At 36.8% G+C, this 13,311-nt stretch overlaps 1 protein-coding gene across 1 annotated transcript in view; it reads left to right on the forward strand.

Annotated features, from left to right (window-relative positions):
* The window catches only part of Mctp1 (multiple C2 and transmembrane domain containing 1), a 594,489-nt gene that overhangs the window by 265,614 nt on the left and 315,564 nt on the right, over positions 1–13,311 (forward strand). Inside the window, exon 3 of the mRNA XM_021180105.2 lies at positions 11,660–11,802. Within this exon, the coding sequence (XP_021035764.2) occupies positions 11,660–11,802 (143 nt within the window). The remainder of the gene's footprint in view (positions 1–11,659; positions 11,803–13,311) is intronic.

The following is a 13,311-nucleotide window of genomic DNA, read 5'->3' on the forward strand; positions in this document are numbered from 1 at the left end:
CTTGGTCAGGATGGATGATTGTTTTGATGTGTTCTTGGATTCGGTTAGCAAGAACTTTATTGAGGATTTTTGCATCAATATTCATAAGGGATATTGTCAATTTGTTCTAATCTTTTGGCTCCTTCTCATTCGTGGGCTAGTTCTGTCTTCACCTGTGTCTAGCGTATTCTTTCTTCAACACGTCTCTGTACAACTATCCTGGTAAAACTGCCTGTTTCTTTCTCTCTCTCTTTCTCTCTCTTTCTCTCTCTCTCTCTCTCCATGTATGTGTGTGTGTGTTCTGTTTTCTCTTAAATAGTTTCCTATTCTTCTCTCTTCCCACGAGAGTTGGGTATATCCTATTCTGCCAAATCTTTCTCTGATTCATCACTTTGTCTGCCACTCAATAGGATATCTCTTCCAAACATGCTGCTTCCTTCTACTAACTTCACCGTTATTATTTGGGATTAAAAGTATATACTAAAGGGTTGTCTGTATTACAGCCAGAAGTATTAATGGTGTGTGCCATATGCTGCACAACACCACAACTAGAAACAGGTTTTTTTTCAGTAAATAATACAAACTCATGACTTGCAGTGAGATTAAATATCACACAAAAATATGCAGTATTTGTTTCTCTGTCCCTGATTGTATGTCCTGGCTGTTAGTAATCACTTTGCTAGACATGGAAGTTGAGACACACATACTAGTTTCCTTTCTTCTGGAGGAAATGCATCAAAACATTAGTCTTGGAAAATATCTTTATATGACCTCCAAAACACAATCATTAACAGAAATTGGCAAATAAGATTGTATCTAACCATAAGCATTTACACCACAAATGAACAGTCTCCAAATGAAACAGGTAAATTACAAAATGGAGAAAATACTTGCAGGTTGTTCTCCAGCAAATGGCTAATATTGGGAATGTATAAGGAACACAAATGACCACCCAGTAGTAAACAATTTAGTTTTTAAATGAACAAACTATCTAAATAGATATTTCTCAAAGGTAGATGGGCCCTATAACTCTTGTCATCACAGAAATGAAAATCTGAACAATAAAAACTTATATTCCAGTTGCAATGGCTTTCCTCAAAAAATTAAAAACAGACAGAAAATATATATCAAGACATCTCAATACTGCTCTAAATGTGCTGAATTCCAATGATGAGCTAGTATGATTTCCTCCTGGAGAGGAGGAAACGGTCATAGATTATTACTGAGATATAATTATTACTATGTAAAAGAGCAAGAAGTGTCTTCACCTTCATCATCTTTCCCTTTAATTGCTGATTTGGAGAAGTGAATTTTTAAGAATTTTCTCATTGGAAAGCAAGAGGTATGTCAGCATATAGCATCCATTTTTAACAGCCTCAGATGTATAATTGTACTAGTGTTTAGGTATATTTAGGGTTACACATATTTGAAAGGGTAGCCACCTTTTCAAAACTCTAAAGATTCAGAGGAGGTAGGTTAGCTACATAAACATATACTCTTAGCACAGAATACCCAGAATCAAAATATACCACAGAATTTAGCATATGTGCTCAAAAAATATTGGATTTAATTTTGAAGTGATGATCTGGAAGGATTCAAGCTGCATCTACATTCTATGTGGCCATCTGTCATATACTACTGAGTTTAATAGCTGGAATCTTTAGGCTACTTTTCCAGATCTTTTTATTTCTATATAATTTTTCAGGCAGCATTAAGTTTTGCTGAATGCAAGAATGAGTAAGACACATAATTAGACTTTTTATTTTGGTGCTATTATTAAATTAAAGTACATGAGATAAACAAGAGTCTATCTGAAAGACATCTCAATACTGCTCTAAATGTGCTGAATTCCAATGATGAGCTAGCATGATTTTAAGCCCTCAGAATCATGGTTTCAGTAAAGAAGTTATTTAAATAAACTTGACAACTTTAGATATTTTCAAAATTGGTCTTGAAAGCAGTTTTAAAACTAAATATTAACAAAGTTTCTTTGTTAAGAAGTTTAGATATGTTTCCTTTGCTTTTTCATCGAACAGGAAGATCTGTTTTTACTTAGTTTTATATTTGTGATCATAATCGACTAAGCACAGAAACCCTGTGTGTAAGACATTGAGCAAAAGAAAGACTTCATCCTGCTCTTTCCTGTCCAGTCTCTGTTGGATGAAAGGAGGTCAGTTTTGATCCAGTCATAAAAAGAAGCTTTCACCCACCACCTGTTGTCTCAAGCACTTATCATTTCTTTGTAGTAAGGACATGTAAATATTTTCTTCAGCCAATTTTGAATGATATAAAATAATGGCTGAATCTATCTCATTTACCTGCCTATGTTTGGCTACCAACTGAGGACCAACTGTTAAAATGCTCAAGGCTGTAAGGAATATCTCAGTTAGACCACCACAGGTCTTATAAGCCTTTCTCCATTTTATGAAGAATTATTGGTGCAGGTCCTGTATAGGAAACCACAGCTTCAGTGGGCTCATATTGTATTACTCTACCATGTACAGAAGACACATTTTCACAGCAATCCTCTCCCCACATCTGAGATCTTTTTGCCCCTCTTGCATATTATTACCCGAGGCCTAGCCTGGGGTGTATATAGATTCTTTTAGAAAGAAATTCTTTGTCAAGTTAAATGTAGTAGTTTGTAGCCTTGTGAATTACAAGTATGCCTGCTGCCTCACCAGTGAACATGAAAACATTGGAGGTAGATCTCTTAGAGCAGTTGCTTATCTACAACAACCCTGGAGTGCCAGCACTACTTGGGAAGAGCCCCTCTGTCCATTCTCCTCTTTGGCAGCTACCTCACCCTATGTAAAGTTACTCTTTAGTCATGTTTTTCAGGAAAATGTCTAAATGTTATAGATGTCTTTCTTCTCAGAGTCTGGAAGCTTTTGTATTTCCACTACCAGTGTGAGGTCAAGAGTTGACTGAGCTAAGTCTATGCAATCCAAACCTCAGGAGGCTTCCATGTACTGGAAAACATCCAGTGTTCCTTCATTTTGGAATCTTTTGTTTTGGTGAGAATGCCTAATGTGACTTTTACTTCCTTACCAAATTTCTAAGTATACATACATTTTCATCAATTATAGGCACACTCCAGTATAGTATACTCAACATACTCTGATTACAAAACCCAACGTCTGCTGCTCATCCTCGGGACACAGCTTCTCTGATTCATTGAGGTTATTTAATGACAACTACCTCATATTCATGAAGTGTGTGAAAACGTGCTTCCAGGTTTCCCTTTAAAAGCCTAAATAATATAATATTACAAGTACATGCCACATTTCTTTCCTCACTCACCGTTCAGTGCACACCTGGGTTGAATTCATGTCTTGGCTATTGCATGTAGTACTGTAGTGACCATGGGTTGATATTTCTTCAACTACTCATTTTCAATTACTCCAAGTGAGTTTGCTAGGACATATTTTTATATTGTCTCCTTCTCCTGCTTCTCTCCCTCCTCCTCCTTTCTTTCTTCTTCCACCCATTTCTTCTTTGTCACCTCTATGCTGTTTTCCACAGTAGTGCACCCTCTTCATTCCCGCCTTCAGAGTTCTAGGGTTTCAGCCAATCGTTGTTGATAGCTATCCTGAAAACTGTAATGTAGTTTTTCATTGTGTTTTAGATTTATGGTTTTCTGATGATTGATAATGTTTGAGTTTGTATTTAACTTTGCACATTTGTGTAAATATTTCTTATTTGGAAATATTTCTATTTAACTATTTTACTGGTTTAAAAAAAATCAGATTGTTAGTGTTTGCCACCAACTGGTAGAAATTCCTTATTTCTTAAAATACTTTCTCCCTATCTGATATATATTACAAATGTCTTCTTCAATTCTGTAGGCTTTTTATTCTATTCATTGTATCTCTTATGGTACAGAAGATGGTTCAGCTTAATGTAGTTTCTCTTGCATATTTTGACTTTTATTATCTGCACTTTATCCAGAACAATATTTCTAAGACCAAGATTGTAAGTTTTTTATCTTCTTCCCTATACTGCTTAGTCTCAGTCTTAAGAGCCTAAGTCTTGAGTCAGTTTTGGTCCTTTTATGTATGACATAGGATAAAGTTTGACCACAAAATAGGAATGGTCTAGTTGAGAAAAATGAAGGAGCAGTCATGAGTGGGAGGGGAATAAGAGACGGCAATTGTGGTGAACCTGTTCTTAGCATTGTATACATGTATGAAATTGCCAAATTTTAACATTTATGCAAAATAAAAGTCCCTAAAATTTTAGAAAACAATGCAGAAGCATGTCTTTATGGCCCTTTGGTATTCATAAGACAACAATAATAAAGCAAAACCATTAAAGAATGTTGACTTCTTTTCTTTTGTATGTGAACATTGAGTTTTTGTATGTGGATATTGTAGTTTTCATCAGTGTTCTGGATTTTGAAGGGATGGGTATGTGTGTATACTTTTCTTTATAATGAGAAAGCATAGAAACAATTGATTGTCTTTAAAAGAAACAGTTGGATCATAGAGTTCAGAAAAAAGCACTAGGCATTCTCCACGTCTACTCTACAACTTTTAAAGCATATATCTATAATTTTAAAATAAGATCAGTTCTTCTAAAAGCAAATCCTGAAATGGAAGCTCTGACAGCAGATATATTATATGGATATAATAGGAAAGAAAGTCTGGATTCTGTCTCCATATTCTCTGCCCCTGTCGTTTTGTCATCACTGTAAGCTATTTTAATGAGGCTTCTGATACAGATAATAACAATCAAGCATATTTTGCTAGAAAAAGCTTGGGAACTCAGAAACATGAGGTGCAGCCACACTGACTTAGTTTTGACAACAGCAGCAGACTGGAAAGGAATTTGGTAAATATGACTGCCACCTTGTGGTTTAATGAAATATTACAACAAAATAGAACCTGGGCTTTAGTCATTTTCTGAGATTTAAAGCATTATTATTATTATTATTATTATTATTATTATTATTATTACCTTCTTCTTCTCCTCTTCCTCCACTTCTTATTCTTCTTCACCATCATATCCCTTCTAAGAGCTTATTGTCAATTATTGGCTTGGAAATACTTTGAATTCCGAAATGCCAGAAGACCTAATAACTGGACATTCTGTAGAAAATAACTTCCCACATCCTGTAAAAATGTATTATAAGATTGAACAAGCTCTCATTTTCTCAAGAGTTATCTAATAATTATGAGTTCCAAAAGATGCATCCCAGAAAGTTAACTCCCATCCCTCCCCATTTTGACAGCACAAGTCATAAGGGGCCAAGTCTTGCAGACTAGGACGGGATGCTTTCTTCTAAAGCACCATTTTCTACATGTGCTTGACTGTAGAGCTTATCTGAAAACTATAGTAGCTCTTGATATCACTAACAATGTTTTCCTGAGTTAAGCCTTATATAGACTTCCAAACATAGATGATGTGCGCATTGTGTATGAATATTTTACTGAACTAAGCTGGAGAAAATAAGATCCCCCATTCTGCATATTGAAATCACAAGCAATGAAGGTTTAGAACTATTAATGTCTATCAATCACCTAAAGGCAGACTAGATTATGGTCATTACTAGGGGACGAAGAGGCGATGTTCAATGATTGCTGGGATTGCACATAGCGTAATTATATACAGCACAATTGTACATAGCATAATGCTTGTAACTAAACATGCTATTATATGTTTTTAAATGCTTCAAGGAAAGATTATTTTATATATTCTTACCACAGATAATATTAAAAACTGTACTGGAGAAAGCTTTGGAAAAGTGATGGATATGTTATGCCATTGAGGACAATGGTGATGTTCTGTGGTCTGTTGAGTTTTATACATTATACATTACATTTTCAAGTATGGGATATACTTTATGTTTTTCAAACAGTTAAATATATTGGCAAATGCTAAAGTTAAAAATGCAGAGAGATGAATGTTGGGCTATCTATTTTTCCCCAGACTCTGTCATACAGCAAATCCTGACTCTCACAGGGATCTTATCCAATGGCAGAAGTGTACACAGTAACCAAGAAGATATTCAAATTGGAAATGTGGACATGCAAATTTATCTTCCACAACACATGTAAATTGAAACTTTATTCAGATGGGACATTGAGGAATTAATTTTTAAATGAATTTGGAGAATCAGAAAGCATCAGTCAGGCAAAGGAAAAAGAGAGATAGGAAGTTGCAGGCCTTGAAGAAGGTAAGCTTGCAGGCAGACACAAAAACCAGGTGCACAGAAAGGATGGTGTGCACCCATAATCCCCACATTTGGGACCTGGAGGTGAGGATTATCAGAAGTTCAAAGTCCTCTTCAGCTGCATATTGAGTTCTGGGATACATAGAAGTATCTTGTAGTAATAAGGCAGTCAGAACATGATAAAGAGCCCAAGGTGGTGCTCTTCTTACAGGCTGCTTCACAGATCTTCCTGCAAGATTGCTGTGCTATGAGTGTCCTGTACCCTTCGAAATTCAAATGTTAACCTTATTCTAGTAAGGAGGAAAGTGGAGTAGAGAGAGAGATAATCCGGGGGACTCTCATAAGTAGTATTAGAACCTTTACAGAAGAAGCAGAAGCCTTGATTTGACATGTGTAGATCTAAGAGCAGGCCTCCAGATGCTAAAAACCTGCTGACTAGATCTACATACTCCTTAGAAAGGTTTGAGATCAATTTCTGTGTTCTTAAGCTGTATAGTTTAAGTATGTTTTGTTGTAGCAACATGGAGAGAACTATTGCTGTTGAGATATGTTAATCAAAATTTGGAAGAACTGCTTGTAGTCTTAAAGGTCAGCCAGGACCTTTAAATCGATATATAAGAACAAGATGTACATATTAATAGGATACATGTAAATGTTTAATAAGTAAGCATATTGTATAATAATTAGGATATGTGTATTTATTGTAAACATTTATTATTTTTTATTATATTTTCAGATTTTTTTATGGTAAAAAAAAGAGTGTATATCTAGAATTAGCCATCTGGACTCAGTTTAGATGATCCCAATCTTTTTGTTTTTGTTTTTGTGTTTGTTTTCCGAGACAGTGTTTCTCTGTGGGGTCCTGGCTGTCCTGGTACTCACTCTGTAGACCAGGCTGGCCTCGAACTCAGAAATCTGCCTGTCTCTGCCTCCCAAGTGCTGGGATTAAAGGCGTGCACCACCACGCCGGGCAGATGATCCCAATCTTGTTGACAACATCTAGCGCATCATAATCAGGAGCCAAGCGAACCTACGCCTTCTTCTCTCCCTCGGGCCTTATCAGGGTATTGACTTTGGCCTGCTATTGACAGCCTGTTTGATCTGATGCTTGTTGGCCTTGACATCCACAATGAACAGAAGAGTGTTGTTGTCCTCTATTTTCTTCATGACTGACTCAGTGGTCAGTGGGAATTTGATGATAGCATAGTGGTCAGGCTTGTTTCTCCTGGGCGCACTCTTTCGAGGATATTTTGGCTGCCTCCGGAGCTGCAGAGTCTTGGGCCACCAGAAAGTGGGTGATGTTCGGATCTTCTTTTTTGTGGCTGTGGACGCCTTTCAGCACCGCCTTCTTAGCTTTCAAGGCCTTCGCTTTGGCTTCGGCTTTGGCTTTGGGAGGGGCAGGAGCTTCCTTCTTTGCTTTCTGTGCCATCTTGGCGAAAAGGCTATTTTCAGATTTTAAAAAATTTCACGTATATGAGTGTTTTGCCTACATGCATGTATTTGTACCACACGTGTGCTTGTGCCTGAGGAGATCAGAAGAGGCATTGAATCACCTGAAACTGGAGTTATGGGGAGTTGGTATCCACCTTGTAGGCACTGAAAACCAAACCCATTTCCTCAAAGGATAGGAAGTGTTCATAACTGCCCGTTCTCTCCAGCCCGATGTTCTTTCTTTTTATGGTAAATATCTCAAAATCCTTTCTTCTGGTTTGAGGTAGGTAGTACTGTGGTATCTGCATTCACCCTACCAGGGAGTAGTCTGCCAGAACTTCTTGCTCATATGTAACTCTATCACAGTGCCCACTGACCGGCCTTTTCTCATGTCTTACTGCATTGCCATCCCTAATCTCGGGTAACCTTAACTTGTAAGTCTCAACTTCCTTATGACGAGCTGTGTTAGAGTTCATACAGTAGAGCATTCAGTGTTTGACTTTCAGGGCCTGCCTGGCTTATTTCACTTAACATAATGATCTTTTGGTCGATCTGTGCTGTCACAAATAATAGGATTTCACTACTGAATAGTAATGTGTTGTATATATCTACTACATTTACATTATGTAGTCATCAGCTGAAGACGCTGGTAATTTTTTTCCATCTTGGCTATTATTCGGAGGGAAGCTGCAGAGAACATGGGAAAATGCAGATGTTTCTTCAACATGTGGGATGATTAAGGATTTTTGAACATTTTTTCAGCGGTATTTCTCAGTTGAGAATCCTTTGTTTAGCTCTGTACCCCATTTTTAACAGGGTTATTTGATTTCCTGGAGTCCATCTTCTTGAGTTCCTTATATATATTGGATATTAGTCCCATATCTGATTTAGGATTGGTAAAAATCCTTTCCCCACTCTGTTGATTACTTCTTTTTTTTTTTTTTTTTTTTTTTTGTCTTATTGACAGTATCTTTTGCCTTACAGAACCCTTGCAATTTTATGAGGTCCCATTTGTTGATTCTTAATCTTATAGCACCAGCCATTGTTGTTCTGTTTGGGAATTTTTCCCCTGTTCCCATATCTTTGAGGATTCCCCACTTTCTCCTTTATAAATTTCAGTGTCTCTGGTTTTATGTGGAGTTCTTTATCCACTTAGACTAGACCTTTATACAAGGAGATAAAAATGGATCAATTCGCATTCTTCTACATGATAACCACCAGTTGTGCCAGCACAGTTTGTTAAAAATGCTGTCTTTTTTCCACTGGATGGTTTTAGCTCCTTGTCAAAGATCAAGTGACCATAGGTGTGTGGGTTTATTTCTGGGTCTTCAGTTCTATTCCATTGATCTACCTGTCTGTTGCTGTACCAGTACCATGCAGGTTTTGGTTTTTGTTTTTTTGGGTTTTTTGTTTTTTGTTTTTGTGTTTTGTTTTTTTTATCACAATTGCTCTGTAGTACAGCTTGAGATCAGGCATGGTGATTCCCCCAGAGGTTCTTGTATTGTTGAGAACAGTTTTTGCTATCCTAGGTTTTTTGTTATTTCAGATGAATTTGCAAATTGCCCTTGCTAATTCTGTGAAGAATTGAATTGTAATTTTGATGGGGATTGCATTGAATCTGTAGATTGCTTTCAGTTACATAGCCATTTTCACTATGTGAATCCTGCCAATCCATGAGCATAGGAGATCTTTCCATCTTCTGAGATCTTCTTTAATTTCTTTCTTCAGAGACTTGAAGTTCTTATCATACAGATATGAACTGTATGATAAGAACTTCCTTAGTTAGAGTCACATCAAGTTATTTTATATTATTTGGGACTATTGAAAAAGGTGTTGTTTCCCTAATTTCTTTCTCAACCTGTTTATCCTTTGTGTAGAGAAAGGCCACTGATTTGTTTGAGTTAATTTTATATCCAGGTACTGCACTGACATTGTTTATCAGGTCTAGGAGTTCTCTGGTGGAATTTTTAGGGTCACTTATATGTACTATCAGATCATCTGCAAATAGTGGCATTTTGACTTCTTCCTTTCCAATTTGTATCCCCTTTATCTCCTGTTGTTGTCTAATTGCTCTGGCTAGGACTTCAAGTACTATATTGTATAGGTAGGGAGAAAGTGGGCAGCCTTGTCTAGTCCCTGATTTTAGTGGGATTGCTTCTAGTTTCTCTCCCTTTACTTTGATGTTGGCTACTGGATTGCTGTATATTGCTTTTATTATGTTTAGATATGGGCCTTGAATTCCTGATCTTTCCAAGACTTTTATCATGAATGGGTGTTGAATTTTGTCAAATGCTTTCTCAGCATCTAATCTAACGAGATGATCATGTGGGTTTTGTCTTTGAGTTTGTTTATATAGTGGATTACGTTGATGGATTTTCATATATTAAACCATCCCTGCATCCCTGGAATGAAGCCTTCTTGATCATGATGGATGATCATTTTGATGTGTTCTTGGATTCGGTTTGCCAGTATTTTATTGAGTATTTTTGCATCAATATTCATAAGGGAAATTGGTCTGAAGTTCTCTTTCTTTGTTGGGTCTTTATGTGGTTTAGGTATCAGAGTAATTGTGGCTTCATAGAATGATTGTATAGAGTACCTTCTGTTTCTATATTTTGGAATAGTTTGAGGAGAATTGGAATTAGGTCTTCTTTGAAAGTCTGATAGAACTCTGCACTAAACCCATCTGGTCCTGGGCTTTTTTTGTTTCGGAGACTATTAATGACTACTTCTCTTTCTTTAGGGGCTGTGGGACTGTTTAGATGCAACAGTTCTTATAATTCCATGTTCTTGGTTCTCTAAGAAGCTTCGTCTTTAACCCAGACCAGTTGTCCTAGGATCCTGGACATGCTAGGGCTCTTGTGATGTGGAGAGATCTCTTGGGACCATGGGGCTGTCTGCCCAGTTCGTGCCCAAGGTGGCCCAGTGCTGGCACTGACTAGAAGGGATTTTTATTTTTCTAATTCTGTCTTACTTCCTTTAAGTTAGATAATACTTCATTATGAATATATATCTCATTATCTTCTTGTATCATGTTATGGTCACTGATTTCATACAGTGGCTACTATGAATATTGCTACAGTAAACAGAAGTGTACAGTGTTTGTCTCTATGGTGTGTTTCTTTAGAGTTTTGTGGATATGTGCAAAGGAATCATGTACCTGGGTCCTTTGGTAGTTCTGTTTTTAGGATTTTGTTTATTTATCATTTTTTATAGTGAATACTGAGCCTAAGGTCTTAAAATGCTCAGAAATTATTCTATATAGTTTTATGTTAAGGGTTATATCTTTCCCCTCTATTTTTATTTGTTTGTTTGTTTGTTTTTGTGGAAACTCCATGCTCAGAAAATCGACGAAGAATTGACAGCTGGGATTACATAATGTCAAAATGCTCACACCAGAGGAACAAGTAAATGAATAACGAGACAGTCTGTAAAATGGGAAGAAAATCTTTGCTACCTACATATGTAATGGACTTGATTCCAGAATATATAAAACTAATATATATATAACTAAAAAACCAAATACGACAAACAAACAAAAATCCACCCAATTAGTAAAGTGAGTTTTAATGCAAAGGATAGAAAATTCTCAACAGTTCTGCTGCAGCTGCAACTGTTTCCCATACGTTTACTGTTATAAATGTATGGGCAAAGGTGTTCCGCATTCTTAGCTGCTGCAGTTAGGGAAATGGAAATTAAAGCTATGGTGAGATCTTCTATTTTGCTGAGGTAGATGGCTTTCATGAAGAAAGTAAACAACAGCACAGTCTTTTGAAGATGCAGGGGAAGGAGAGTCCTCAACGACTGTTGTCAAATGGAAATCAGTTCTGCCACCATGAAAGCAATCCTGGTTCTAAAAGACCAGGGCAAGTTTGAAGGATTGTGCTCAGAAGGGAAAGTAGTAACATGGTGATGATTTGATCTCACTGCAGTACTCAGAGAAAATTTCCTCCCTTTCCTGTGCAATAGGTCTCCATTAACATTGTCTCTTTAATTCCTTTGGTGTTGCAGTGTACAGGTATCTTGATTCCATAGAGAGGCATGGCTGATGTAGATCATGTGTCTCTTCAACAGGGACAAGTGATCCATATGTGAAGTTTAAAATTGGAAGAAAAGAAGTTTTTAGAAGCAAAATTATCCACAAGAACCTAAATCCTGTGTGGGAGGAAAAGGCTTGCGTGCTCATTGACCATCTTAGAGAGCCACTATATATCAAGGTGAGCTATTGCTTGACTTTTCCACTAAGAAAGCTTTGTTAATGGTTGTTTCTCACGTGTCTGAAGAGACTTTTCCCCAGTGACTACTGCTAACAGTTTTCATCCAAGATGAAATGGAGGGAGGGGGGGAGGACATTGATTTGGAACATTTCTGTGGGTAGACATTTAGGACAACTTGAAACTCATCTCCTGATTTGTGCTGTCAACTGATCTACTGTAGTTTGGGAACACGTGAAAATAAAGTTTCCAAATAATCTAGCATGAAGGAAAACAGCATTTCTGGCTTTTTACTGTTTGTTTAATTGTGGTATTTATGGTTTTCTTGTGGGAGCCACAGGCTATGAGGGCTGTGGCTTTCTCTTCTCACCTTAGGATAGAGCCACCCAATAGTATAAAGTTTTTCCAAAATTGGGAAGCCCTTTCACAAAAATGTCACTTTCCATGCTGTGTTCAAAGCTTCTATTTAACCAAATATTATGAATATATGTATATCAACTTTGCACAAAACAATAGATAGCATTGTGCTGATGTTGAATTAGTAGATTCACAGACTAGTGCTTAATCTTAGTTCAGATTTCAAGTTCAAAGTAGCAGAACTCACTGATCTGGCAATTTACTTCTTGAAATGTGTATAGAGGATGACACATGTGTGCACTGACCAAAATCTAGCAGTGTTGGTACCTGTTAACCCAAATGACATCCCATTTTCTCTGCCTACCAGCTCTGGCCTACTGTCCATGGTTGTATCTAAAGGCCATTATTCTGAGAAAGTTCCTGAGGCTCCTTTGGTAGTAGATGATAAAGATAAGTACTTAAGAAACAAACAACAACAAGAAAACCCCACAAGACTACTTTGCTTTTAATGGAACTTAGTACTTGCTCTTCAAGCAAGATGACTTTAACTGAGGTCACCCCCACGTAAAAAGCCAGAAGTGGCTATATGCATTTGTAACCTCGGTTCATGGGGATGGAGATAGGCAGAACTCCAGAGATCACTGGCCAACCAAACTAGTCAAAACATCAAGTTTCAGGTCCCATGGGAAAAAAAAATTCAAATTTATATATATATATATATATATATATATATATATATGAATGGACAGAATAAATACCTATGCACATACATATGTACATACATATATACATACATATAGTAGAGAGCAATTAAAGAATATACTCCCTGATGTCAACCCTTGGCCTCTACAGATACAAAAATGGGCATGTGCACCACATATGCACACACACACACACAAGTAAGTATGCATCCAATAGTTTAGCAAAAAGCTAAAATAATAAAATAAATAAAATAAAATTAAGAAAAATAAAAAAGGAAAGAAAGTTTAAAAAGTATAAAAAAGGCCCATGCCTTCTAATAAATGAGATCTGGCAAGGACATAATGAGGAATCTTCTTCCTTTCTAGCTCAGGGAACCATGTATGACCTGCAATGAAGTTAATGGAATCATTAGGTCTTAGAAACATTCCAGGAATTTCTCTGCTTCAGTAGCAG

The sequence above is a fragment of the Mus caroli genome, chromosome 13 (assembly GCF_900094665.2).
Source record: "Mus caroli chromosome 13, CAROLI_EIJ_v1.1, whole genome shotgun sequence".
In the NCBI taxonomy this organism is placed as follows: Eukaryota; Metazoa; Chordata; class Mammalia; order Rodentia; family Muridae; genus Mus; species Mus caroli.